The sequence below is a fragment of the Amphiprion ocellaris genome, chromosome 11 (genome assembly GCF_022539595.1).
Source record: "Amphiprion ocellaris isolate individual 3 ecotype Okinawa chromosome 11, ASM2253959v1, whole genome shotgun sequence".
NCBI lineage: Eukaryota > Metazoa > Chordata > Actinopteri > Pomacentridae > Amphiprion > Amphiprion ocellaris.
In genome coordinates this window covers 9794805-9822210 of record NC_072776.1, presented here as the reverse complement: position 1 = coordinate 9822210, position 27406 = coordinate 9794805, and the positions used below count along the sequence as shown (strand labels likewise).

General features: G+C 38.9%; 1 protein-coding gene across 4 annotated transcripts; it reads right to left on the bottom strand.

The window, feature by feature from the left end:
• Positions 1 to 549: 549 nt before the first annotated feature.
• Positions 550 to 27406, bottom strand: stk39 (serine threonine kinase 39). 4 transcript variants are annotated; one of them, XM_035951166.2, is made up of 19 exons: positions 27094 to 27402; positions 24125 to 24237; positions 23708 to 23816; positions 22968 to 23106; positions 22502 to 22557; positions 20758 to 20867; positions 20418 to 20519; positions 19914 to 20047; positions 19706 to 19754; positions 18598 to 18663; positions 16216 to 16287; positions 13881 to 14003; positions 13083 to 13112; positions 12589 to 12645; positions 11787 to 11848; positions 6316 to 6368; positions 6055 to 6123; positions 5756 to 5820; positions 550 to 2080 (listed from the first exon to the last, which is right to left on the bottom strand). In XM_035951166.2, the coding sequence occupies exons 1-19, from the start codon at positions 27197 to 27199 to the stop codon at positions 2006 to 2008; spliced, it is 1590 nt and encodes a 529-aa protein (XP_035807059.1). In that variant the 5' UTR covers positions 27200 to 27402; the 3' UTR covers positions 550 to 2005. The 4 variants fall into 4 exon arrangements, with proteins under 4 accessions (XP_035807059.1, XP_023132398.1, XP_035807061.1 ...); XM_023276630.3 differs by lacking the exon at positions 16216 to 16287 and having other exon boundaries at positions 27094 to 27397; XM_035951168.2 differs by lacking the exons at positions 12589 to 12645; positions 13083 to 13112 and having other exon boundaries at positions 27094 to 27406.

Below are 27406 nucleotides of genomic sequence, written 5' to 3'. Positions count from 1 at the left end.
GTTCCAACCTGAATCCCATTCTGAAAAAGAAGAATGATACAGAAAGGCCACCCACAAGTCCACAGGATTGGATCTTTAGCTTTTTTGCATATGAAAGCCTGGACATTTAAATTTGTACTTTTGTCATCGGTTTACTGCATTTTCCCGGTGAAAATGCTCAGTCATGGGTTTGACATTTAAAAAAACAAAAACAAAAACACTATAACAACAATGTTAAAGACCCCACTCAATGGGGTCTTTAACATTAGCTACCATAAGCTCCTAGTCTATCTGGATCACATGTGGCTGTAGCAACAAATGCTTGGAGTGTATGAAATTGTGCATGCTTTTCTTGATTTTGAATTAAAATTTTTAATTAAAAGATAAAAAAATTGTGTAATTTGAATCCTTGCTGGAGACATAATGATTGCATTTCTAAATTTGTAGTAAAACATAAAAACATTCTCTTTATTATCAAGTATTAAATCAAGTTTAAGTGTAGGTGGTGCCTGAGGTAATTATTACAAACTAATCTAGTTATATATAAATATATATTAAGACACTGGAAGCTTTTTAAATAATAGCAATTCTTTATTTGTTGCTCCTCATCGGAAATTTGACATCAGCTGATTACAGAGAGGGGGTAATAGGGGTAATATGCTGAAATGGTACACATACTGTACATAGAAAACACAATAAATTACTTCATAAAATAAAGAATTTAGTAGAAGTTAATATTTTAACACCTCAATACCTTAAAAATAATTTAGAGCTACTGGACTTGTTTGGACAAACAAATGGCTCGTCGCCCTTTCAGTAGTTGCCGTTTTGGTTTCATCCTCAGACGCATTGTCATACAGTACATTTTAGTAACTGCCATATTTTTGGGAACAGAAAGTTTCGTAGTGCAGGAGGACAGAGTAAGAAAATTAAACTGTTGTGGTTTTGTTGATTAGCCTGGCATCTGAAAACGCATCAACCAGAACAGATTACACCACTGCAGGTTCTGTTATGTTTTATTTGTCTGATGACAAAAGCACTCAAATTAACTTGTCTCCGGGGGCTAAGCATCTGCTTGTCGGGCGCACACACTCAGCCCAAAAGTGCATTTCAGTTTGCCTCATTAAGTCAAGATACTTCACTTGAATTGTGTCATTGCTGGACTAATACATCGGTGAAATGGTAATCAGCAGGCTCTGGTCTTTGTGTGGTCTCACTCGTTGACTACTTTCTTAGGCACAGAAAAATGAACAAGGCACCTCTAGCATTTTGAAGCGTTAACACTGTCGAGAGCAGCAAATTATACACAGTAGCATCCAGGTCTCTTTTCTTTTTTTACTGCGCACTGAAGCAAATGGGTCCCTTCTTGGTAATATGAAACAAGCCTTGACACAGAAATACAATTCATTCTATTCTTAGACATTCATTATGTTCTTATGAAAATGTGCTTTTCCCCATAAATGGACTAAATCTTACATTCTGACACAGACCTCAGGGAAACTTCACAAATGAGTGGGTTTGTGAGATGTGAGTCAAAGCAAATTTGTTTTCACTGTGGCAACAAAACAGCGTGAGAGGGGGGGAAAAAAAACCTTCTCATTTCAATAAATAATGAGAGCTTTGCTGAACACAGAGGTAATGTGATGTAAAACAAAAATGAGTAAATAAATAAAACATTCAAAGCTACATCTTAATCACCTTCTTTCACCACCTGAGTACATCTTTAGGTTTCCTGGGCTGTATCCTGATCCTGGTCTGTGCGCTGGGCGGTGGAATGTTGTTAAGGTTAAAGGTCGGGGGGACAGTGAGGAGGGATTTTGCGCTAAGGAGGTGCAGGAAGGGGCGGTGGCGGAGCTTGGGCCTCAGGGAAGGTGAAAAGAAGTGAGGAAGGAGGAGCGAGGAGTGAGTTTTCAGGGAGGGTTCTGTTGGGGGGAACATATTGCAGGAAGTGGTGGTTGTGTTCCTCAGTCTGTCTGCCCTGAACTGTCTCCCCTGTCTCACCTGCTTCAGGCATGAAGAGAGAGCATCAGCTAACACTCAGCTGCGCAAAGCCGATCAACTTCACCTCATCGGGAATCTCCGTGTCATCACAGCCGGAAGCCTGCACAAGGAGGAAGACAGCGAGAGGATCACTCACATCTCCATCAGCACAACCAGGCAGCCGAAAAATCAGAAAGTTTCATATTTCGATAAATCAGATTTCAAAAGATGAAAGGAGCAACAAAAAATGGGACAATTCTCTGCTGTTCTCAACCAGAACTTCAGTTTATTTCAATTACATAATAAAATTGTGATTCAGTTTCAGCTGGGCTACTGTGCACTGAGGTTAAAAATACATTAAATTTGAAGATGATCATTTTTCTCTCCTCATTTTTATCGCTAAGTTTAAACTTGTGGTTCTGGCTGACATCCAAAACTCATTTATTCTACTTTTCATATGCTTATTTTTAGTGACTTTTGAGCCATCTGAAGAGAGTTACGACGAGCTGCAAAGGCAACAGTGACATTGTCAGACTTGTTGCTAATTATAAATCAAGCAGTAATGGGGCAAAGTTGGTTTGGGTGTTTCTGGGCTTCCAAGACAAATCATAACAGTACATGCTAAAAGCAGGTTTTTACTACTGCATCTGAAAATGGCAGGAATTTCAAAACAGCTAAGTTTTGGGCTATAAAGCTAAAACTGTGAGCTAAAAGTGTGATGCGGAACTGCAGAGTAGTGTGATAAATCCCTGTTCCTTCACTACTTGCAAACCCTTTTTACATTGTGCCTCAGTTATTTGATCAGCTGATCATAATAATACTGATTACAGCTTGTGCACATGTTGATTACAATTGTATAAAGGCAGTGGATATGAAGAAGGGATTCGTGTAGCTTGGTCACATCTGGCCAGTACCTAATCTGTATTCAGTAAGGTGGTATTATTGCCAGAGCTACGGTGTAATATCAGATTAGAGCAGCTGCTGTTGCGATATGATCAAAGGATCAAATGAGAAAACAAAAGTTTAGATTACTTGCATCTTCACCTCTTCGCAGTTTGTACACAATAAAAACGCATATTGTATTTAACATATATGGGCTACACTATATGACTGAAAGGTATTAATAATTCTGTGATTTACTTCTCATCTGGTGCTGTTTTTCATGGTTTGGGCTACTTCTAGTTAAGGTAAACCACAAAGCTACAGCTTTCAATTATACTTTAATAGTGTGTTTCCAACTTTGAGGCAGCAGTTAAGGAAAGGTTACTTCCTGTTGTAACATGGCAGTGCCCTTGAGGTAATTAAGAAATGCTTTTCAGAATTTGATGTGAAAGAACTTGACTGAGTTGCTCTGACATTACCCTCATGCAACCCTTTAAAGATGAATCGCAACGCTGATTGCAACCCGAGCCTTATCACCTAAGCATCAACGGCTGACCTTAGTGATGCTCTTGCGGCTAAATTGGATCAAATCCCTGCAGTCCATCGATTTTAGAATAAGATGATTAACACAGACGAACTAGACGGCTCCCTTCGACAAAGCACGGTTTATTTAACTTCCAGCACCTCATCTCGCCTCAATTTTTAGGCTGGTTAGATGCTGTTCACTGAGGTAATATTACAAAGAGTGAGCATTTAGATTTGTCTGACTGAAAATGAGGGAGTGTTTTTTTTCCATTTGGCTATCCTCAGGAAAAGCTGGAGAATGAATGGGTGACCTAACACCTGCTGGCCACCACAATTCACGCCTTATCTGGGAGAGACACTCCAACACTCTGGGGGTCTGAGAGCTCTGCAGTTGTCTAATCAACATGGAGGCACTGCTATTAAAACAGGTCAGTTTTTGTGAGCTCAGAGTCTATGGTGATCTCTTGTTCAGTTCAGCCATAAAGCTGCTATAGTGCCACCCACATCATAAATTCTCAGCATAAAGTGTTATGAATTGTTCCCCTCATGAGGGTAATTATTCTCAGTCCCTGGGTTTTGTGACGCTGCCCTCGTAACTCTTCGTTTAGAAAGGCAGAGTTGAACTGCAGTGAGGACTTCACATTGCCTGCAGTAGAGCAGAGTTAACATATGGAAATAAAGCATGCCCATATATCTGCATTGCATGTCCCACTCTGCCTTCACTCTGACTCTCCAGAGATTCGTCCACCTGCAGCACTTCTAGCTGCTGATAAGGCAAACAGCAGAAAGGTCGCTCTGTAAAATACTGTGACCTTAAGCGCAGATGTTGTTTACCAACAACTACATAAAGGTCAGTAAAATATAATTTACATATTTTTGTCAATGCCAGAGGGATTGACATTATTTCTTTCCTTATCATGTTCTAATAGGTCATGCAGCATAAAGGTGACTTCCTAATAGCACATATGCAACATCCAGAGTGTCTTTTTCTGTCCTTTCCTCTCCTGATTGCAGACGATGGAACAAAGTGTGTCTGTACTCGAAATGAGTGATCCAAAGGTAAACTGTGGTGACCGTAAATAAGTAAACCAGCAGTTTCGATTATGATTTAACACGACACAACACTGAGAGAAGCCAACAGAAAGAAAACATTGCTGGTGTTGGTTGAAAATTGTGTTTGACCCACAGGTTTTTGTTCATGCTGGAGATGAAGACTGTCAGACTTCTTCTGTCTCCATGGAAAAAATGCTCTGCAGGCAGTACTCTTCTAATGCAGAGTTATTTAGGTCATGTGTTCAGTGTCCAGATTTGTTACACAAGCACAACAATGTAACACAACATTTTTTACATTGAATTGGGTCGGATAAAGTGATTTGAGTGAGGATCTGTCTTTAAAAAATGTAATTGGGGCATAACGTAATGTAGGTATTCATGGTAAAGGTTTCCAACATTCAGAGGCTAGTTTGATTGGACAAATATTATACCACATTTTGTACTTCATACAATACAATACAATGCAATAACTTTATTAATCCCCGAAGGGAAATTCAATATCATAGGTTTTCAAATTAAATTCAATCATAGGTTTAATTAGTAACTTCAGGGTCAATTAGAATATGTTTACATGTTTCTTTACTGTATATTGCTCCTCTAACCCTCTGTCTTAAATAATCTCTTCTCGAGGGAGCTGCTCAGTCTTTTATGAAGGGCTTCTCACAGTAGGTGCTAGCCACATGTTTTGCGACTTTATTACATTATGATGTAGTGTTCCAGGGAGGTAATGGTGCAGTGTTTCCTGTGTTTTCCTGACTTCATAGGTTTGCCTTTTACATACACAAAAGCATAAGGGAAAAAAACAAAAAGCCTAACATGTTCTATTAAATATGGAGATAGACAATAAAAAAATCCAACACGAACTATATTTTCGAATTTGAACCTACAATGTCTAATATTTAGCTTTAATGCTACAATGCGTTTATGTAGAACTGTTCAGTATCAGAGTATTTACATAATTTAAGCATACTGAGTTTGTTTTATGTCATCTAAATTAAATTTCATTTTGTGATTTTTTATTCTTTTAATACTTAAAAATACATATATTGCTTACTCATATTTACTTGTGTCTGTCATGTCAGCCCTCCAGTCTACTCCACTCCATCACTCCTACCCCTTCTCCTAAAATAATTCTTTGTGTCATCGACAGAAAAACCCTTAGCGACAGACGCTGGTTCGTGCTGCTGCTATTTGTGCTGTTTGTGGCCTTTCTACTAACTCTGGCTCTCACATTCCTCAGCAAACCTTTCATCAACAAGCTGTTCGTGGCTGGACACTGTCGGGCATGACAAACCCATGGCGCCTGCCGTCAGCCATCAATCATGTGGAAACTCACCAGCTTAAAGGTCAACACTTTGTAGGTAGTTGGGTCATCTACAATCTTTTGAAGGTTAGCAGCAACTGTAATGGAAAGGGCATATGAGAATAACAATGTTGAAATAATGTCAAAGACATTTTTACACTATGCAGAGAAAATTTTAGGACATGCCTTGCAACAGTAAAATAAGGTTCTGTGAATCTCTGACAATAGCTTATCTTGTAACATTGTAATGCTCACTAAGTGATGTTTTATAGTAAATGGTTTTATGTTTTCAAACATCAAAATATATGGGGAAAAAAAGAGTGTAACATTACCAATTACAACATCGTGCCCATTGACCAGACCAGCCGAGAACAGTTCCTGGGAAACGCCATCAGCAGTGTCTTGTGAAAGAATAACATGACAAATATTGGGCCCGCAACATTCCATTTAGCAGGTAATTGCGTTAGATACTGAATTAGATGCTGTCCAGAGCACACTGCCATTATCCATTACACACACAGCAACTCATACAGTGAGAAATGTTATCACGAAGGGAATAGCATATTCCAAATTAATTTAGGCTGAGCTCTTACCTCGCCCTGGAGTGAATTCAAACCGAATGTCATTCAGCTCCTTTCTGGAGTTCCTGAAAGAAGAGACAAGTGGGTGTGATTGCACAAGTAGCATCTGAAATGGCAGATTTAACTTTGTTGTCGAGACCTGACGGAGTTATAGATCATGGCTGAGTGCAGAGATGAAATTACTCCTGTGAGCTAAGAGAGGTGATGACAAGGTGTAGGGGGAAATTCCTCCTAAGTTTTGAGAGCAGACAGTTCAGGACTTTCTCCGCAGGACCAGCAGTTTCTTCAAAAATCACAAGAATACCAACCCACAACACAACCACATCCTCCACAGCAGTGTACTGAAACGCCAAGCAGCAAGATAAGGAACACCTCATCCTAAAGTCACAACCCGCTATGAGGTGAAAACATAACTTCTACAACTCAGACCCTGGCACACACATTCATCACTTTCCCACCTTCTAGTGCCACACAGTCCATCAGCAAGAACATTAACCCGTCAGGACTCTTTCTTATATGGACCTGCAACGCAAGAAGAAGCCTCTGCAGGGTCACAAATAAGCTGTCATGCTGTTATTCTGACCCACTGCTTCTCAGGTAACAGTTATTTCATCTGTCTACCAGGTTTCTCACACCATCTCTAAAATAGATCAGAAATTCTTCCATTCGTTCGTTTCGTAGCCATACAGCTTTGTGTTCTGTCTTCTTCCTCTTCAAGCTCCCACATTTTACTTTCATGTCGTTGTTAGCTTCTGTAATGCAACAGTAGTGCATCTCCATCATGTAAACAGCTCAGACCTACCCTCTCATACAATATTTAGATTATTGATGGGGCTTGCACACTAATAATGCTTCAATAACAACAAGTATCATACCTCTGATTGGCCAGCCGAAAGGGCTACTCCTCAATGTAATACAAATTCTCACAAGAATTAGCTTTGTGGACAATTGTAGCATGGATATCTGCAGCTATGAACAGCTAGTTTTACTGCACTGACAAACTACATCCTTCAGCCTCTGTGCAGCATCAGCTTGCATTCATTTGCATCACATGTATTAGAAATCTGTCTTCAAAATGTGTTTGTGGCAGGGGAGTAGCTGTTTTCTGGTCAAGGCAGGACCTGACAGTGCTGCCCCCAAAAACACTGTCAATCGAGGAAGATTAATTTGCTTTGTCATCTAGTTATATAAATCATCCGGCTAGCCCACAACCCTAATTTCAAATGAGATTAGAGCCATAAGTCAACACACACACCAAACCAAAGACATATCTGTAATGAGTTTGTTAGCAGCAAGCCTACATGAAACGGTGGGAATGAGGATTTACTATCATTCAGCCGTGAGTCGACCGGACTTGTTTTAATTTCAGACATTTTGCAGTTGAGAAGAAAAAAAAATTCTGGTGGAGCAGATGGATGTAAACAACGTCTCTTTTCCCAGCAGTGGAAGCAGAGTGCGTCCATTGCCAAGCCTGACGAGGCAACATGTATGTCGGATGATCATAACCCTGCCCAAATTAGGTGTGCCTCAAAATCTGCCTCCTCTGTAGAAAAACCCACAGAGACTGTTTGGAAAACATTCTGTCAGACTGCAGCACAAACGTTTGGGATTAGCCATGTATAGAAGACTGTGTTATCAGTGCCTTTCCGAATACCCGCTCAAGGATTTAATGATTCCACAGTTGAGCAACACAAAAATGGCTGTTTCAGCCACCAAAACCCTTTTTGAACACTGTGAGCTCAGTTGCGTACATGAGATGACTGTATTACTCTGCTGAACAACTGCAAATTTAGTACCCTTTTTTCTGGAAGAAAGCATGCATAATAACATGGACAGACTGCTTCCCCACTAATAAGAATAAAGTCTGTGATTTTAGTTAATGTCTTAAAAAAACATTTAAAACATAATGGAGACTGGAGACTTCAATGCAATTAATTAAAAATTATTCCAGTGTTTGTCAGTGCAGCCCAGCATTGTTGGCTGTCACTGGCATTGCTGATAGTGGAGCCAACTGGAATTTTTAGATAAGAAAATGCAAATATGATACACACTATGCGGCCAACCAACGGACATCCTGTGGTGTAGAGAGGAGATAGGTTTATTCTACATTTTATACACAGACAGGCTTTCTGATTTGTTTAGTTTTTTAAAGGACCTGCCACTTAGCATAAGGTTGCAGAGAATCCATGGTCAGAAATGAACAAAGACAAGTAACCGAAGCTCACACTTGAACCCAAAGAGCACATAACTGAAAAACAAGAGCAGTTCAGGGTCTTTTTGAAGTTAAATTTCAGATTTTTACCAGAAAAGAAAATACAAAATACTTGGGGGAAAGAAAATGTTCAAGGACTGAAACCAAACTTCACTGTGTAGCGCTACTATGGCCTCAACTTTAGGCTAGTTTGGTAGGGCAGCTGAACTTTCAAAATTATATTTTTCTGAAGAAAAACATATCACTAAAGTGTGAAGGGTCTGGTCTCCAATCTTAATTTACTGCTTCATGCATTTACTTTAGAAATTGAGTTAGATGTTAATTTCACTATAACTAGTACAAAAAAAGTAAATATGCCTTTAAAGAAACTCCCTATTTTCCCATATATAGCTCATTGTAATACTCTTGAGTCTGCATTACAGTTAATAGATTGATCATTTATTCAATAAAGCTGTCTGAAAAATTGTGAAAAAGCCTGTCGCAGTTTTGCAGGTCTAAGTGACATCATCATATTACTTGTTCTGTCTGGCCAACAGCCTAAAACTCCAAAATCAAAAATCTGCTCTGACTTTGAGAAGCCTATTTTATGCCTTCTCTCTTAAAAAAAAAACCCAACTGAATAGAAGTTTCAGGAGATACAGGCACATACACAAGATCATTGCTTCTCTGACATTCAAATTCAGAATTTGTCAACCTGCAGCTACCTTTATAAACAAGAGACTTTGGAAAACACAAAGAAATGTCACCTCTTGACATAAACTTCTCAGGGAAATCGGTTTGCGTGTGTCCTATTTTGGGTATTCAAGCTCCAATGACATTGCACCAAACTGACAAGCATTGTGTGCATTTCCCCTTTAAACTGCTGACATTGCTATTCTCAGGGGCTCTCAATGCTCGTGTAAAAAAAAAAAAAAAAAAAAAGATGGGTGAGTTCCAAGCAAAATGTTGAAAATAATCCAATCATGCTGCTGCTGCTCCCCCGTCCCTGCAACTGAAGGGATCATATTACCATAAACTCATGCTAATAAGCTGTAACTCACTTCTCAGTTGAGAAAGGAGACCAATTAGTTGTTTATTTTTGGTCTCTCCAATGCAGTTACTTTTAGGCATTCACTATTTTAAAGTCCTTAAACTTTTACAAGCTGCCATGGATTTTAACATTAAATCACTATCATGATTATTTTGTTGTTTTTTAGCCAGTTTATCTCTTTATTAGAATAATAATGCACTTGTGACAGGAGTCAATAAGTTCCAGTTTAGAAAAAAGAAAGAAAATAATCTTCTTGACATTGAGGAATAACAAGAAACTGCTTGATTGTTCACCGAAGCCGGTGCATTTGTTTGTGGTTCAGATTCACAAACTTGACTCACACTTGCTTTCACTGGTTTCAAGCTAAGAACTAAGAACCACTTTCATTAATAATGACCTTGAGTTGTTAGTCATATTACAAGAAGCAGTAAGTAAACCCTCACTGATAACTCCTGTTTAACAGCCAAAAAAGGCAATGAAGAACGCCACATATTTCAGCTTCACATTAATATTCCAAATAAAACCTTTATTTCATCATCCTACTTTAATACACTGCTTCTTATGCAGCCTCATACTATTTGGAAAAGCCATAAATATCTCTCATTCTGCCCCCACAACACAGGAGCACAGCCAAAGAAAATCCCAAAATATGAGCAGAGCCTCTCATCTTTTAAAACCCTGTGTTGATTCACTTTAAAACACGCCAGCCAAAATCTTCTCAAAAAGTCAAAGTTCTCTTAAAGCAGCATCTCGTCAGTCGGAATCAAACTGCTATGAATCTTTTTGTATTCCAAGATTCACATTTAAAAGACGATGATTCTAAGTCAGTTAATGTCTGCTGTTTGGATACCAATAAAATTGTTGATAGCATCAGAAAAAGTCTTTTCAACAGGCATCATAAAATTTGCTTCCAGTATAATATTCAAGTCAACATTTTTTCTTGTATGTTAAGGAATAAAAAAGCATAATACACATATCTTATCATCAACACATGAGCACACTGAAGAAGAAGGTACAGTAAAAGGTCTGTTGGGGCATAAAAGAGCTACAAGCCCTTATATTTCTGAACAGAAACATGTCAAGCTTTTGGACTTATATCTAAGAGGGTATCCGTCACACGTCTGCATCTCTAATACAGTAATTCTTGCTGACAAACCATAGAGGTGACCTGACAGCCTAATGCCATGATCACATTTAACATGGTGAAAGTGCTATCCTGTGGAAAATAATTTGCTGCCTCAACCTGTGTTGACACATTTTTACAAGCTTGCTCACTATTTTTACGTGTAATGAGAGCTGCAATAAAAGCGTCTAACCAGATATAATCTGAGTGCAAGCCAGAAAATCCACAGTTTGAACAAACATCATGAACAAACTGTGAAACTGCAGAACAGAAAAGGCCAAAACAATCAAAGCACAGTACATTTGTTTTCATCAGAGGCTTAGAATAATGACTTTTTACCAGTAAACAGTTAGTCACCACCTGTTGCATCCCGATCACTGTTTTGTTAGTAAGCACAGAATAAAATGGTTTTCTGTGCTATGCTCAACGCCTGGGGGGAGACCTTCAGATGTCTATTCAAGCAAGACCGTGCTCAGCAACCGGCTCATCAGGGAGCTGCAAGCAGACTTTGTGTCCAAAAATGCACAGTTGGGTGTCTGTTGCTGCTTCCTGTCTTGTTTTTGCATTCTCAATAAGAAAAGACAAAGAAATGTTAAAAAAAATATATGATGAAACAGCAAAAAAAAATTAATAAAAGCAAAATAAGCATCTACCTTAACTTCTCTTAATACCAACATGTTGGCACTGAATTTAGTTGTTTCATAACAGGAGGTATCAACATTGATCGTTCCGTAGCTGAATCATAGGCCTCCAATTTGTCATTTTCATAAACAGTAATGTCCTGCATAATGCAGCAAGAAGACTGTGGTGCTGCGAGTGCAAACAGTCTACGGGAGGAAAGCAGATTGTGGAGCCCAGCAAGAGAAGCAATGATGTGTAACACTCCTCCCTACAACTCGACCAGTAAGAAAGTGAGATGAAGGGATCTGTGGTAATACCAGAACCTTTCTGGAGCAGACAAAGATCATTAGGGGCTATTAGTAGCCTGGTTTGGACAAAGTAAAGGGATGACAAATCCAGAAATCTGCTCTGTATCGCTATAAGATTTAGAATTAGTTTTTGCACCTGCGTGTGTATGTGATGCAGAAAATGATCTTTAAAAAAATCACAAGTCTCACCTCAGCCGTAGTACCATGTTCACGGCACCTTGAATAAAGGCTGTGTCCTCATATGGTTCGACCTGCATGAGAGAATGTCTGGTGATGAAGCAGTGTACATTTTCCACTAAGACAACACCCAAGCATGTACTGCAGAGCATGAGGCTCCGGCAGCAGCAAGATGAACATAAAGTCAGAATAAACCTGAAGTGTGTGTAGCAGTGACTGCATGCTCAGGCAATGTGGCGCATTTTAACTGAAAAATGTCTTCCATCTAATGCAGCTGTAGGGAAAGTTGTAAGGGAAGAGAAAAGGAACAATACATAAAGGTGTATTGTGTGAGGGTCTATCACAGTTATCAATACCATATTACAAATGGGCTTTTTATGTGGCAGAGAATGGATATTATGGATAAGAAATGACTGCTGAGTAGCTGTCAAAGTTAATTCCTGACTGGGACACCAGGCTACACCTCAAACTGCTTTGGCTCATTTCCAAAATGACAATAGCCTTAGAAAATGGGTTACAATGGCAGTGAGTCTTCAGATGAGATACACCCAGCCACTGAGCCGGCACTGTCAGGCAGACAGCCATTTACTCTGAGTTATTACAGCTGAGAGCATCCCTCCAGGAGACCGGCATTCTCACATATACACACACACGTACACACACATAAATATACGCCCACCCACACACGTGCGCAAACAGACACACACATGTAAAGCACGCACGAGCTGAGATGTACACAAACACACACAGACAATCACTGTGGCATCAAGGTCATTGAATCATGACAAATTAGTGCTGCTGCTGAATCCCTCACCTGGGGATGCTGAATAGACAAGCCTTCAATAGGGACATTGTTGGCATTCTCCTCATTCTAGGAGGAACAAAATGAGAGGCATAATTGTGCAAATGCTATTACATCCTTGGTAAATATCAAATCAGAGCTCATCCTATAAAGACAACAGAGGAGAGTCAATTCAAAACAATCAATGAGGAGCAATTTGCCGGCTTTGTCAGACTGTTTAAAACAGTTTCTTGGCTGTTTTGATGAAACAGCATTAAAATGTGTGCAGTGAAATAAACATTTATAATTGACTTCAAGATTCTTACACAAACATCTGCTGAAGTAGGCCAGTTAATTGCATTTCCTGAAATGCCGCTCAGCCAAGTTATCAAACTGTACAGCAGCAGAGAGGATATGGCCTGTTTGTCTGTTACGACTTGCCTCCTCGCCGAATACAAATAGATATTTAGAATTTTAATGTCATATGGCATGTTAAAGTTGGTTTAAAAGATGAATAGCTAACTTACATCTCTGGCCTCATCTTTGACCCTTCGTGACTGGAGGGAAGAAAAATCAAACAAACACATTTACATGTTCATATTCAGACATACTGCAGTAATAATGTTTTCTATTTTCACTTTATCAAAGAACAAACCATCTGTAATGCACATACCTTATGCATTTTTCATACAGTATTTCATCCCTATATGTATATTTTCTTCATCATTTCATCTGTCTGTGAAATATTGAAATATATCTATGCAAAAATACAGTATAACTGCTGAAAAGTAACAAGACTGAGATCAATAAAAGGAAGCAGAAAACACATCTTTGTGGAAAAAAAACACTACCAGCAACAATCTATATCTAAAATCATTACTGTTGGTAAAGCATTATCTATTGCATCACACATTGAAGCTGTGCATCTTTATCAAATGGCTCTTTGATCATAGTTGTCAACTTCCTCCTGCCTCAGATCCTTACAGCTATCTTCCAGCTCATTACAGCAACCTCATGACAGGCTCTCTCAGAGATAAGCCATCTGCTATCCAAAAAACTAACCGATCGGGGAGGGAAGGAGTGCACAGTGTCTAAGACAGAAGGGAAGTTGCATAACGGTTTGATCTATGGGTTAGACATGGCATGCAACACCTTAATGACTCCAACTTTGAAATTCCATGCATAAGGTGTAGTTTTGATACACTGACATCTTAATCTAAATAAAGTATATTAATGGTGTGTTGTAAAAGTTTTTGCTTAGGAACATAAATAGTAAATGTGAAAAAATACACACTGCTGATGCGTGATTGTGGCGTCTCACCTACCCTGCCCTGATTCACTGCTGCCTTGCCCTCCTCACTGCCCTCGTCCAGTTCGTCATCACTCCACTCCCAGTCTCCATCCTCTGTCTTGTGCAAGTGGCCACTGGAGCCTGGGACTCTCCTCACCTGCAACACCACAACACGCAACCAGCATATTTGATGTAAGTGAAATTATTTGTAGGTTTTTCATTTGCAAATGTAGGGATGGGTGACAAATGAAAGGAAAACCCAACATTAAGTGTCTTAGTGAGGTTTTGGGCCACCATGTGCCTCCATTAACAGCTTCAAAGTTCCTTGACATCGATTCTCCGAAACTCTACTGAAAGCATCACCATTCTTCCAAGAGATAGTCCCTTATCTGGTGTTTTGATAATGGCAGTGGAAGGTCTGTCAAACACATGGGTCCATAAAATACCATAAAGGTGCTTAAGATTGGTGGTCATCCTGGAAGAGACTGCTCCCAGCAGGACAGAAATATTTTATCATAGGATAAAGTCGATTACTCAGACCAACTTTGTATTGACTTGTGACCATTCCTTCTTCGGGGACAAGTGGAGTCAAACCATGCCAGCAAAATAGCCCCAAAGCATAACAGAGCCACAAGATCCCTCTCACTGTAAGGTGCAATGGTTTCACTTTTTCCTTTAATTTGTCACCCAATTTTCTTGTATATGCATTGTGCTTTACCCATGATTCCATTAGGTTTTACAGGGCAGCTCAAAGTTTGCTGAGTACTGGACTCAATTGATTTACTTATCCTGGCTGCACATTTGTGACATAAAAAGATGAAAAATATTTGTACGAGGCTCCAGAGTGTGACCATTTTATTCAGAAACATTCTTGTTGGTTGCACCGGTGCACCTGACAGGTCTGTCTGTGTCCCTGGACAACCTGCCTAAGTAGATAATCAATGATCATTTATTAGAACATCTTATTTTCCCTCGTTGTGGAGACTAGAGGCTTCTCTGTGCACAGCCTAATAGCAGCCATGTTTTTACAAGTTGCTGAAACATTAGCAGATTGTAGCATCTTTCAGCAACCTGCATGTAAAGTGTTTTCAAGATATCTAATTTTAGTGTAAATAAACTCTCCCCCTCTTAACTGCATGAGTCTCTGCACGCACATCGGTCATGCTGTGCCACCCACCACTGCAAATAGATGCTTAACCTGTGGGAAATATGTGAGAAATGATGAAACACCCAACTTTACACATTGCATTAATTGCAAAGAGTGCAGCCAAAGCATAGCTGGGAGAGATTGCTGATGTTGATGTTCTGAATTGAAAAAAGTACAAAGTCTCAAAGAACCTGATCCTATGCCGTGATATGCAGAGTAGCTCCACCTCTCTGCATTACCAGGCAGCGGCACACCAGAGGTTATAATAAAATTCAGCATTGCTTATTGTGTAGCTAAAGAAGAGCTACCTTTTACTAACTTTAAGTCCCAGATCATTTTTATGAGAAAGAATGGGCTACATATACAAAACATTTATCTGCACCTTTATTCCTATTAAAAATCATTTGAGAATGTGTTTAAAAAATTATTAATGTGCGCGGAAACTGTCCAGAACACTTACAATGTATTATTCAGACGCAGCGAACATTTTTTATTGAACCTAAAGTATGTGTTGCTGCACCAAAATGAAAAAAGTTGGGCACACCAGTACAACCAATGTAAAAAAGCTAGTCTAGAGTCCACTTGTACAAATCCACATTAAAGTTATGTATTTGGTACAGAGATAACACTATAGCCTTAAGGATAAAGTGTTATCTTTTTATAGCAATTTACGCTAAGAACAAAAAAATGTACATATATTCATGACAAAAAATATGTAATACTTACATAAAAATGTCTTGTAACATGAAATCTTCCCCATTATAACCAGAAATGGAGCCGTACAGTGATTCACAAAACTGCTCAGTACTCCATTAGAAACCCATTAGCTGGTAGTTACTAATTCTATCAGTGCAGTAGAGCAGTGTGGGTACAGCACAATGAGAACAGGCGAAAGCTCCAAAATATCTAATCCAATATAACTTAAACATGGTTAAACAGCAGTAACATAACAGCAAACGTATTCATTTTAACAAAGCAGATACAAGAAGTATGGCAGAGTCGCTGGTAAAGCCTTTAAATTGTTGCAGCTCCACAGTCAGTAAAAGCGTGTAAGACAAGCAACACGTGACTAGTCTAGCAATGTGACATAGGATATGAGATAAGATATGAGAGCGCCACAGTGTTACAGAAAAGACGGCACACAAAAAAACTGTAAGCCACTAGCAGCAGGGTCATATAAATTCCCCAGCTCTAGACAAGGTCAAAGTTAAAGAAGCACTACCCTTCTGGTGGTGTTGGGTTTACTTTCCAAACCTGACATAGAACCAAGGCTCCCCCAGTTCTGCTCGGGGTCCTTGAGCAAAACAGACACAGATCAATACACTCAGCAGCCATACATGATCTCCCAATACACATTTACTGACCTAAAAGAAAAAAAAATAAACGCCTAACATGTAGTTAGCATTTTCATCCCATTATAAATGTTAGGAAATTTATCTCTGGGTATGAGAGAGAAACACTGTAAGATCAGAACGTGTTCATCGGGGTTTTCAGAGGCTCAAACTGTGGCACGTTCTGCTACAATGACCTGCTTTATTTATTTTTTTAATCAAGCTTCAGAAAGCATCCATGCAGAACTCAATCTGTATTCCATCATCATTTGTGCACCAGACCATACATTTAAACTCAATATCATTCCTTTTCTATTTTGCCACTTTCTATTATGCAACACATCAATGATTCAAGCCCACATTGTTGTAAGCCACTAATGTCTAATCTTTAAACAATAAAGCCTGCAATGATAGCGTTTGAATGCTCTATTGTGGGTGTCAGGGTGCCCTCTGCTGGATATTCAACTGACATGTACCTACATTTCTACTGCATGACCGAATGTGACATTATTTTTACATTTATATTTCAGATATAACAAAAGCTGCTTTGTCTGGTATGCAAGAGGCAATGTCCTCTATTCACCACTTCCTTCTTTTATAGGGAGTTCATTATTCAGTTTCTTCCTCATTCATTAGATAAAGTATTCATGTAAAATGACTTGACTGGTGACAGAATCTGCCATCTCCTTCTCATTCACTGGAGTATATTAGAGGAGAAGTCAGGTTCCTTTTAAAGTCCATTTAAGTACTGGCTGTTTCGCTTCAGGTCTTGCTGCTTAAATCCCATCACATCTTGGTTCCTGGGAGGAGAATCCCATGTGTTTAACATAACTACAAAATATCACACGGGACAAAAACAACAGAAAGAGAACACCAGGGAACATAAGTGCAAAAGGTCAGAGGGAAAATACTGAAGATCAAAGAGGTCAACAGATTTAAGGTGGCTGTGTGCAGACAGGAGGCGAACTAGGACGTTTGGCAGTAACTAGACACGATCTTAAGAGAACAAAGCCACTCTGGTCTCCATATAAAGAGGTCACAATATCCTGAGAAGACAGTGTTTCCACAGTACTGCTTGCCTCTGCAAGCTTTGGGAAATGTTGCTGAGTTTATAATGTAGATGACTCTGTAGGTCAAATCAGCACAAAATGACAAGGACATCGGCTCTGCAGCTCACACATTTCCTCCACCAAAGCTATCAGGGGGATCAGACATTACCTGGACTGCATGTACCCTGACTGCTGTCTATTTTACACCGCTAACAAGACTCCTCACAAAAAACAAAGTGTATTTATTAAAGTAACAATTCAATAGCTCTACATTTTGGGATCAAATTGCTCCAGTGCACATAGATTCTACTGAGTAAAAGTACATTTACAAAGTGCCTTAATTTATTTTAATCTGCTACTTATCATTGGCAAAAGCCTTCCTGTGCAAATTCTTAATACTGTAGCTCATTTTAAATAATAGTTTGTGTCAGTGACTGTAAATACGCTGTAAACTGCGAATCAGCAGCTGTAATTCACTGTATCGGCAAAGCTTAATATACTCTTTCATATATCTATTTATCATTAAGTATGTTTTCATGCTTGCTATGACTGTTACATGCTTGTAGGCCACATTAAGCATCAACTAACCTCAACAACATCATGCCACTCCCCCATGGTTTCCTCCGTCTCTATTGACACCCTGCCCTGTGTGTGCGTAATTATAACGTCACACACAGTAATGGCCATGCTATGTACTATGTCCTCCATTTACACCCAACCATGTCAGTGAATTTCCACCCCGCCACTCAGCCACTCTGCCTTCTGGCAATGGCCCTCTGTTCCCACTTCTGTCCTGGCCATCCAGGCGGACTGTTATGTGAAGCCAATATCAGCTGTGCCCGAAAAGTGCACTTCCTCCCTGTAAACTGTGACCAACAGAGCAAGCGAACTGAACAATATGTAATGTTAACAATTCATTTAATCCTGTTTGTCGTTCGTGTGACACATGCAGAGAGCTGCACTGAGAGCCAATGACACAAGCCTCAGTACATCTGTGTCACTTGACTCTTACATGGCAATGGCCCATATTTTTACATAATCTACACAACAGGGCATAAAGTGTTTGAGGTGCAGAAGAAAGTCAGAGTGCATAGCTTGTGTTGACTGTAAATGCGACGCTCTGATGGACAGAGGCACTTCAGTCGATCCCTGCACTCTGCCATAATTTGTTCATGTTTAGTCAATAACCGAGTTATTTTACAGGGAATGTTTATGTAAACATACCTTCTTCGCTCTCTGGGAAATCTTTGGTGCACGACACAAAAGCTTTTCGACCAGATATTCTTTGTTCTGCAAGAGGGAAAAAATGAATCAGGCTAGAATCAATATTCAGAGTGAACAGATGATGTAAAGTAATCAAAATGTAATAATGAGTCACAAAAATCTCAAGTAGCATTTTATTAGAGTGGGAGCCCTCAGTTATATTAGCTGGGTTGGTAGAGTTGAAAGGGACGGTTTGAGAGATATCTGGGTTCTTGTAAAAGGTTTTAACACTGGTGATTAGTCCTGTTTAAGTGGAAACAAAAGTGGAGTAAGGTGAAACTGCACCACCTGGTCCTGCTGAGTCCCATTCACAAAATTTTATTTGTACAGCTGATATTATAATTTTGGCAATTACTTTGCAATGGAAATACAAAGTCTGCATTACAAATCATTTATTTTTTTTGTCACTTTGAGTTTGTACTACAGTAACTGCCAGTGCCAAGTACGTATCACTACATGCAGTATTCACAGAGTTGCTAATTACTACTTGGCAACAATATTGTCCCCTAAGTTTCGACAGACTTGCACATATATCTGTTGCAGTCTGAAGTTAAAAATGAACTGTCAACTGCATTCTCAGTGGCTCAAGCGTATTTATATACGTGTGAAGCACTGTGACATATGCGACACATCTTAGGTAGCCGAGGATTGTGGGTCAGAAAAAGTGCAAAATGCAGTATTTTTTTTGGCATACTGCAACTACTTCTCTTTGTCTCGCATATTATATAGTACAGGAGTATGTTTATTAGAATGCAGCCTATGTTGTATGGTCCAACATGTTATTCTGCTATTCTCAAAAATGCAGTTAAGATTACATACATGAGTACAACACATAAAACATTCCATCTTTCTTACTTGATTAACACCATGTAAGGATTAGCATTGTGTCCTCCTGGCCCTTTTTGCTCTGTTTGACGCATACAAGTACGCATAACCATCATAAACTCACAAAAAGCACTCAGTATACACAGCTGAGTTATTGTTGGAGTTGGCATGAAGCCCGAAGCATAACATTAATAACAAAACCAAACAAAGATGGTGAGCCAAATATTTGAGATGAAACAAATACCTTGGCCTTTTGGAAGAATTTACACTTCAAAAGCTCTGCGGCTGTAGGCCTGGAGATAAAACAAAAGAAAGTACCATTGTTGAAAACATATCAGAACTCGGCACTCACTGAATGTTAATCAGGATCAGGTCCTTCATATTGACCACAAATTGCATCAGCTCTCTTCACTGGGTGAATATTTGAGTGAAATATGAAATGCGGTGCTAACCTTTTGGCAGGATCCTTCTGAAGGCACATAGTTATAAGTTTTCTAAATGATTTGCCATATTTTTTTAACATTTCCTTGTCCTCCACACCAGTCTCTAGAGTGGGTGGATCATTCTGTAGGGTAAGCATTAAAACCTGAAAAGACAGGAAAAATAGTCAAAACCGCCCACACAGTTCAGCAGCAACACAAATACGCAAGTAGAAGAGGAAAAGAAACTGAAAGCAGGAAACTGTGGAAACGCTGTGGAAAGAAACATCAAGCACCCTTTCGATTAAAGGTTCCTTCTTTATTAGCTGTTCGGTTTTCCAATTACAGCAAAAGCAGTGCATTAAAATATGTTCTCTCCACGTTGTTTATCTTGCTAAGGATGAAACTTCACAGAAATAACTCGGTTTGGGAGATAAGAGTTTAAAGCCACAGTTTTCTTCCTTTCTTTGCCAGTGTCAGTGTGTGTTTCAAGAGAAGGACATCACACTGATTAAATGATACATCCAGAACACTTACCTTCATGGGAGGGTAGCGGTGATAGGGTGCAGAGCCTGTTGCTAACTCTATGGCTGTGATTCCAAAACTCCATATATCTGCTTTGAAATCGTAGCCTCGAACCTGTGGACAGAAAATCGCAACATTTTGTAGTAGCAGTCTAAAACAGTTGCATCTCAAGGATTTTATGTTGATGCAAATATTTTGTAGTAAACATGCCCAAAAGATAGATCAACTAATAATGGCAGTACCTTCAGAAATTGATTAAATATAGCCTCAGGCAAATACATTTTCTGACATACTGAATGAGATATGCAATGTCCCCAGCATTTGATTACGTGTGGACAAGAGATAGACTCGCCTGTTCCATCACCTCCGGCGCCATCCAACACGGCGTGCCAACGAAGGTCTTTCGAACTTTGTTTCTAGTCATATCACCCCCCGTGGCTAGAAACGCACTGACTCCAAAATCTGTAACAATATAGAAATAAAGGAATTCATGCATAACAGGAAAACAAATTGTTGAAGAGGTGTGTGGAAAAGGTTTCAGTGAAAATAATAACTATGAAAATATAAAGCACTTTGCATTTTTAAATTTCTGTGTTAAAGCACCTTTGTGACCGCTCCCGGGGTGGATCATAAATATTGAAGAGCAGACAACAAAGAACATGAAAACACCATTAATTGTTCATTTTAATTCTAATTTTAGTTTGCTTATTGTGGCACAGTGAGAATTTTACTTCTCAGAGGTTGTTTGCCACTGGTGTCTTCTGACTTGAGTAGAGCACAAATGCCTCTGCTATTAGCTGCTGATTATCACTTACCAAAACAGTACATGCCAAAACACAAAAGTGTAAATAGCTGGGGAGTAAATGCAAAACCCAAATTCTGTAATATATTTTAATATATGTCATGCTAACGATAGCATTTTATGTAAATATGATCTGCATGCTATCAAGAATATAAAGACTCTTTAGGTTAATGATCATCTGAGTCAACAGTGGCTGACCTGTCAAAGTAGGAAAAGGACAGGTTTAACATTTAATGTTAATAATGGATCTGTTATGTTGTTGACTTGTATTTCCAAGATTCACATTGGGAAATTTTCTCCGACTTGGTGAGACGAAGCAAAGAACTGGAAGTGTTAACAAACCAGTGGCAAAATGGCAACAAAATCTCTTCTACTGACAGTTGTCCTAAATAAGACATTCATTCAATCTCTCTCCAGAGATTAATTAAACCCCTAAAACCTCATCTCTGTGTATCAAATTTATATGTTTAGACATTTTTCCATGAAAATAATCACTTCCTGTCTGAACATAGCTTAGACGTAACTCTACACCGTTGCTTCCTATAAAATGCACAGATCTATGAAGTCCCCACGTCTCTTTCCGTGCACACCAACTTGCTCCAGATTCAACACTGCACAATGGTAAGTTATAATATTGGAGTATTTCAGCCACACGTACGAAACCCTGGCCGTCTGAGGTGTTTGTGTTTTAGTGTGTTGTGTTGTCATGATGGAAATGCTCAGCCATGGCACTGTTTAATTTGCTCATGATGTATCTTCTAGCACATAAAAAAAGACAAAATGTGCATAACAAGGAGGTAAAAATTTCAATTTTCAATGGAAGGGCTCTTTAACAATTATGTTGAGCCAATTTATGGTCCATATTTTCCTTCTTCTTGGTTTTAACAGAAGAAATCTTTCCAAGCAGTCAAAGGAGCTAATTTAGGCTAACTAAATAGTGTGACTCCAAGACTATTAATGGGAGTCTTGTATGACAAGACAAGAGTTTTCCCCATTCTTTCCATACAGCTTTAAAAGCGACAGATATGATTTTTGTACTTTCGCTACACACTTGCATGAACCATTAACTCAGTCTTGAAAAAATAACTATTTCCTTAAAGGCAGTAATAATCCCTTTCAATAAACTAACTGTCAGATTTATTTTGAAAAGCTGCCAGCTTCAAAGGAATGATTGAAAAAGAAGATACGGAATTATTCATGAGATATTAGTGGTCTCACATAATCTAAGTCCAGCTTCATTTATGATAAGCAAACAAATGAATATTGCACAACGGCAATATTGTGTTCAACAAACCTGCAATCTGAACAGATCCATCTTCTCCCAGTAGTATGTTCCCAGCTTTCACATCCCTGAGGTCAACAAAACAACAGCACAGTAAAGCAACAAAGTCATGTGGAGCTGCATTGATTCTTCCATTCGGGCTAATGAGACCCACTGACCATCAACATCTAGAACTCTGCCCATGGGGCAGATAGAGGGTTAAGCCACACTCTCAGTGACCTTGAACTGCAGGAACTGCACAAGTCACAATGACTGAGCTGCAGCCAGTAGAATGAACATATTTCTATTCACTTAAGCCACATCATCAACTGTTTGATCCATAGTCCCTCATAACAATGAAGTGCCAAGAATTTAGCAGCCAAAAAAACAAGTGATTTACTTCCTGCCTTCTTATCAAGGATTTCTTTATTGTATATTTTTAAAAAATTATTAAAAGGACAAACTTTGGGAGAAAAAAATGACAAATTAACAGTGTTACCTGTGAATTTGTCCATTTCTGTGCAGATAGTCCAGGCCCTCGAGAACTTCTTTTAATATTGTGGCAATAATAGGCTCGTCTAAAGCTCGATTTTTATCTTCTTCTTTGCTTGTGTGCTTAATTATATCCAGCATGGAGCCTAAAATGACATAAGAGAAAAACAAAAATGTTCTGTTAATTTACCACATATTAATGAGAAACACAAATCCTCTTTCAGTGCACTACAGTGAGCAACACTAAGCGCCTAACAACTGAGAAGGAACATCATTACAGCACAAGTGATATTTGTTATTTGATAATATGAGGATGATTGTAGTAGAACCGGCCTAAAATGTTTTGCATGGAAAATGCTTAATAGACTTTTTGATCTGTTGTCTTTTAGAACACATTAGGACAAACAGTGGCTGAAATGCTAACAAATTAGCTATGCTTGATCACATTATCCAAAACTTAAGAAACAAAAACAAAAATTTCCAGCAATCATTTGAAGGATGTCAAATTAATTGCATTTTGCCAGTAAGATATTAATAGAGGCTAATGCTAAGACTTATAAATTAGGCAATGCACAATGAGTACATTCTTTATTGCTATGTCTGTATTTGAGCTTTCTGCTGTGGATTACAACACGTCTGTTCCCTAATCGATAGTTTAAGCACAAACTGTAATATCATTACACTGACAAGAATTTCTTAGTAAAAACAGAAGCGATATTTTGTTTCTTTTGTTCAGGTGCAGCTTACCTCCACTTAGAAGCTTCATGACTAACCAAAGTTCATCCTTCACAACAAAGGAGGTGTAGTAGGTGACAACATTGGGATGGTTGCACTGGCTCATGGCTTGGATTTCTTTCTATTAGTAGAGACAAATGACAGGATATTTCACATATATGACATTTTCCTTTAATTTCGAATTTTAGATTTTTCATAATAATCTGCAAGAACTGCAGGAAAGTACACAGGTTTACATACACCTCTGCAAGAACAGCTTTCCTGCAAATGATCCAAAAAATACAAACTACAAAGAGCATTAATGGACACAGACTTTTTAGATAAAAGACAACAAAAACAATATGGATCAGAGGGAAAGTAGTAGTACAGCGTCAGAGAGTGGGACAAAAACACTAGGCTGAGAAAATAGCCCGTATTTATTGTACTCACCAATAGCTCATCCATGCTGGTCTGGCATTTTTCCAGGTTGATTCTCTTTATGGCCACGCGCTCCTGTCTGGGGGTACAGAGGGCTGCCTGCACCACAGCTGTGGCCCCACTGCCTGGAATTACAGCCACAACACAGCAATGACAAAGTAGACACAAACCAAGAGGGACTCGCATCACACACAGCTGGATTTCACAGCTTAATTTCACCATCAGTTTGGAGCTCTATGCGCTTTTCCAGCCTGATGTTTCTCCGTTTTGGGGTTTAGGTTACAGTTTTTATCTTTCATGCTGGCTGAAGCATGAGACAAACACAATATTAAAAGCTGACTAAGACTACAGCACTTTTTTCCAACGTGGTGAGTTGTTTACTTGGTTCATTACAAATCAGGCCACACTGTGGAGTAATAGAGTTGTTCACACCAAGACGCTGTGACACACAGCATAATGCCTGCCAACTGTTAGTGGCAGATAAGGCAAAGAAGAGAGCGCACGAGATCTGACTGCTTACCAGCTAATTATGAGCACAGAGAGGGGTGGTCTCACTAACTCATCACAGTCAGCAGCAAACAGCTGTGGTGTTATTCCTTATCACTGATGATATGACTTGTCAGCTCATCTGCACACTTCACACTTTTACCAAAAATATTCACCCAACTTCCTTTTGCACCTTCGCAGGAGAATCAGGATTACCACTTTTTTTCAATTAAGTAATTATCATTTTTTCCACATTAACATGACCACACTGAACACTAAATTTCGGCATTATGTGACTTATGCAAGTAAATAATTCCAAACACTGGAGGTTTTTAGATGTCTGTGCAAAAGAGATCATATATTAAATTCATTCATTCTATGTTGTCTTTTCCATAAATCAACGACATCAGTATCCACAGTTTTCATAACCATACCTACCAACTTCAGCATAATAACAGCCTGTATAACAAGCTGACAGAGTATATTTTCTTTATCCTGGCTGTATTTAAGCAGTGCCTAACAACTGAGTGAGTATGGTAGCACTCACTGACTTTAATCCCTCGGCTATTATGGGAGCTTGAGCTGAAACAATTCATCAATAATAGATTAGTCTACGACAGAAATTTTTGGTTAATCCTTTAAGTCATTTATCAAAAAGTCAAAACATTGTTTCCATCACATTTTCCAGTGTGAGGATTAGCTGCTTTTTACTGATATCACTGCGAAATAAATTTCTGACAGTCAAACAAACTGGCACATAAAAGCACATTATCTTATTATTTGATACAGTGTGTTGTGTTACTGCTGACAGTTGTGTTAGTACTGTTATCTGACTAAATGATGACTGGAAAAACAGATATAATAATGAAAACAAAGGTTAGTGGCAGTCCAGGTATCTGTATAAGCTCACATTTTCATGATGCTTAAAGTAATATTTTTCTACTACATCCCTTATTATAGCTAGTAATGTTATTAATTGTATTACCATTGTGGTAAATACATCTTTAAAGTTGTCCACTGTGAGAAACTGTATTGTGTTACTATTGACAGCTATGTTAATGGTGATATTTAACTAAATAATTAATGTTAAAATAGATAAATAATGAAAACAATGATTATAGCGGTGGTATGTCTCACTTTTAACTTTGTGTAAAACATCATTTTAGTAATGCTATAAGCAGCCATTCTACTATTTCCATTATTATAACTAATAATATTATTAGTTGTGTGATTATTATGGAATGTTTAACACTGTCTGCTGTGAGAACTACTACTGACAGTTGTGCTAATACTAATATTAACTAAATGATAAATAGAAAAACTGGTTAGAAAGATAATAATTGTAAGTGGTATGTCTCACTTCTTGTTTTGGGGAAGCCAAAACGTCAGTGATACTGAAAATAACAATTCCATTACCATTATTACAATAATGATGTTATTAGTTTGTAGGATTATAGAGGTAAATATATTTTCCCACTGCCCAATGCTAGAAGGACTACTGTAAGTTGTGTCAACACCGATACTTATCTAAATGATGAATGTAACAACAGATAAATACTGAAAATAGTGGTTAGCTGAAGTTCTGACAGTGGCGTCTCTCACTTTGTTCTATGGGTAAGTCAGCATTGTAGTGATGCGAAAACTTAAAATTCTTCTATTCCCAATACTATTAAATGTGTGATTATTATGGTAAACAAATTTTAACACTGTCCACTAGGAGAACTACTACTGACAGTTGTGTTAATACTGATATTTAACTGAATGATGAACGGGAAAACACATTGATAATAACTTAAAAAATAATGGCAGTACTAGTAGTGATGCGCTTCACTTACATAAGGCAAACCAATGTTTTTGTGATACTAAAAGTTATAATTTCCATTACTATTAATTTTACAATTATGGTAAATACACCTTTAACATTGCTCACTGTGAGAATTACTCCTGACAGCTGTGTCCATCCTGTTCTTTAACTAAATGATAAAATGTGTCTCACCTATACTGTACTGTGGGTAAACCAATGTTTAGGTGATGTTTAAAATAACAATTCTACTATTTCCATCAGTATAATTAGTAATGTCATCAGTTATATGATTATTATAGAAAACAGATTTCAACATCATCCACTTGAGGAGTTGTAATTAACTCTGTGAGCCACAGAATGAACAAATGGAATAACACATTTACAGCTTCTGTGATTTCACTAATGGCTAATAAACTCGACACGTGCCATAAACTGAGCAGGTCTGAAAAAGCCACTTACTGACAGTGACACTGTGCTTTAACCCACATTTCTACTAATTCCGCTTCGCCTGAGTCACCCACACATCTGCTGTAGCCGGCAGCCTCTGAACGTGTCTGGCAACATCCGCATTGCAAAGCATTGCAGGAGGCTGCTACACAGGAAAAAAGCCGGTAGGCCGCCGTCGTCGTCGTTCACACCGATAACCCGCCGCCGGGAGCCCGTCCGTGATAACACATCCCCCGGTACTAACCTATGACTTCCTGCAGCTCGTACGACTCCCTGGTAATTGGCCAGCTGGCTGTCGGCGCCGGTTGCGGCTGCTGGACCGGAGCCGTGGGTTCGCCTTGATCCGCCATGATGATGATGATGATGCTTCGCTAGTTAGCAGCGTCTCCCTCGGACTGACGGAGACACGGAGAGAGAGAGAGAGAGTCCAGTTTGACCTCCCCTCCTCGGTACAAGTGTCAGCTGGCAGCCGCAGCACAACTACCGCCGCCGCCACCGAGCGCAACCCGGAAAATAACGGACCACAGGCGTGCGCGCGCACACGCACCCCGCGCACG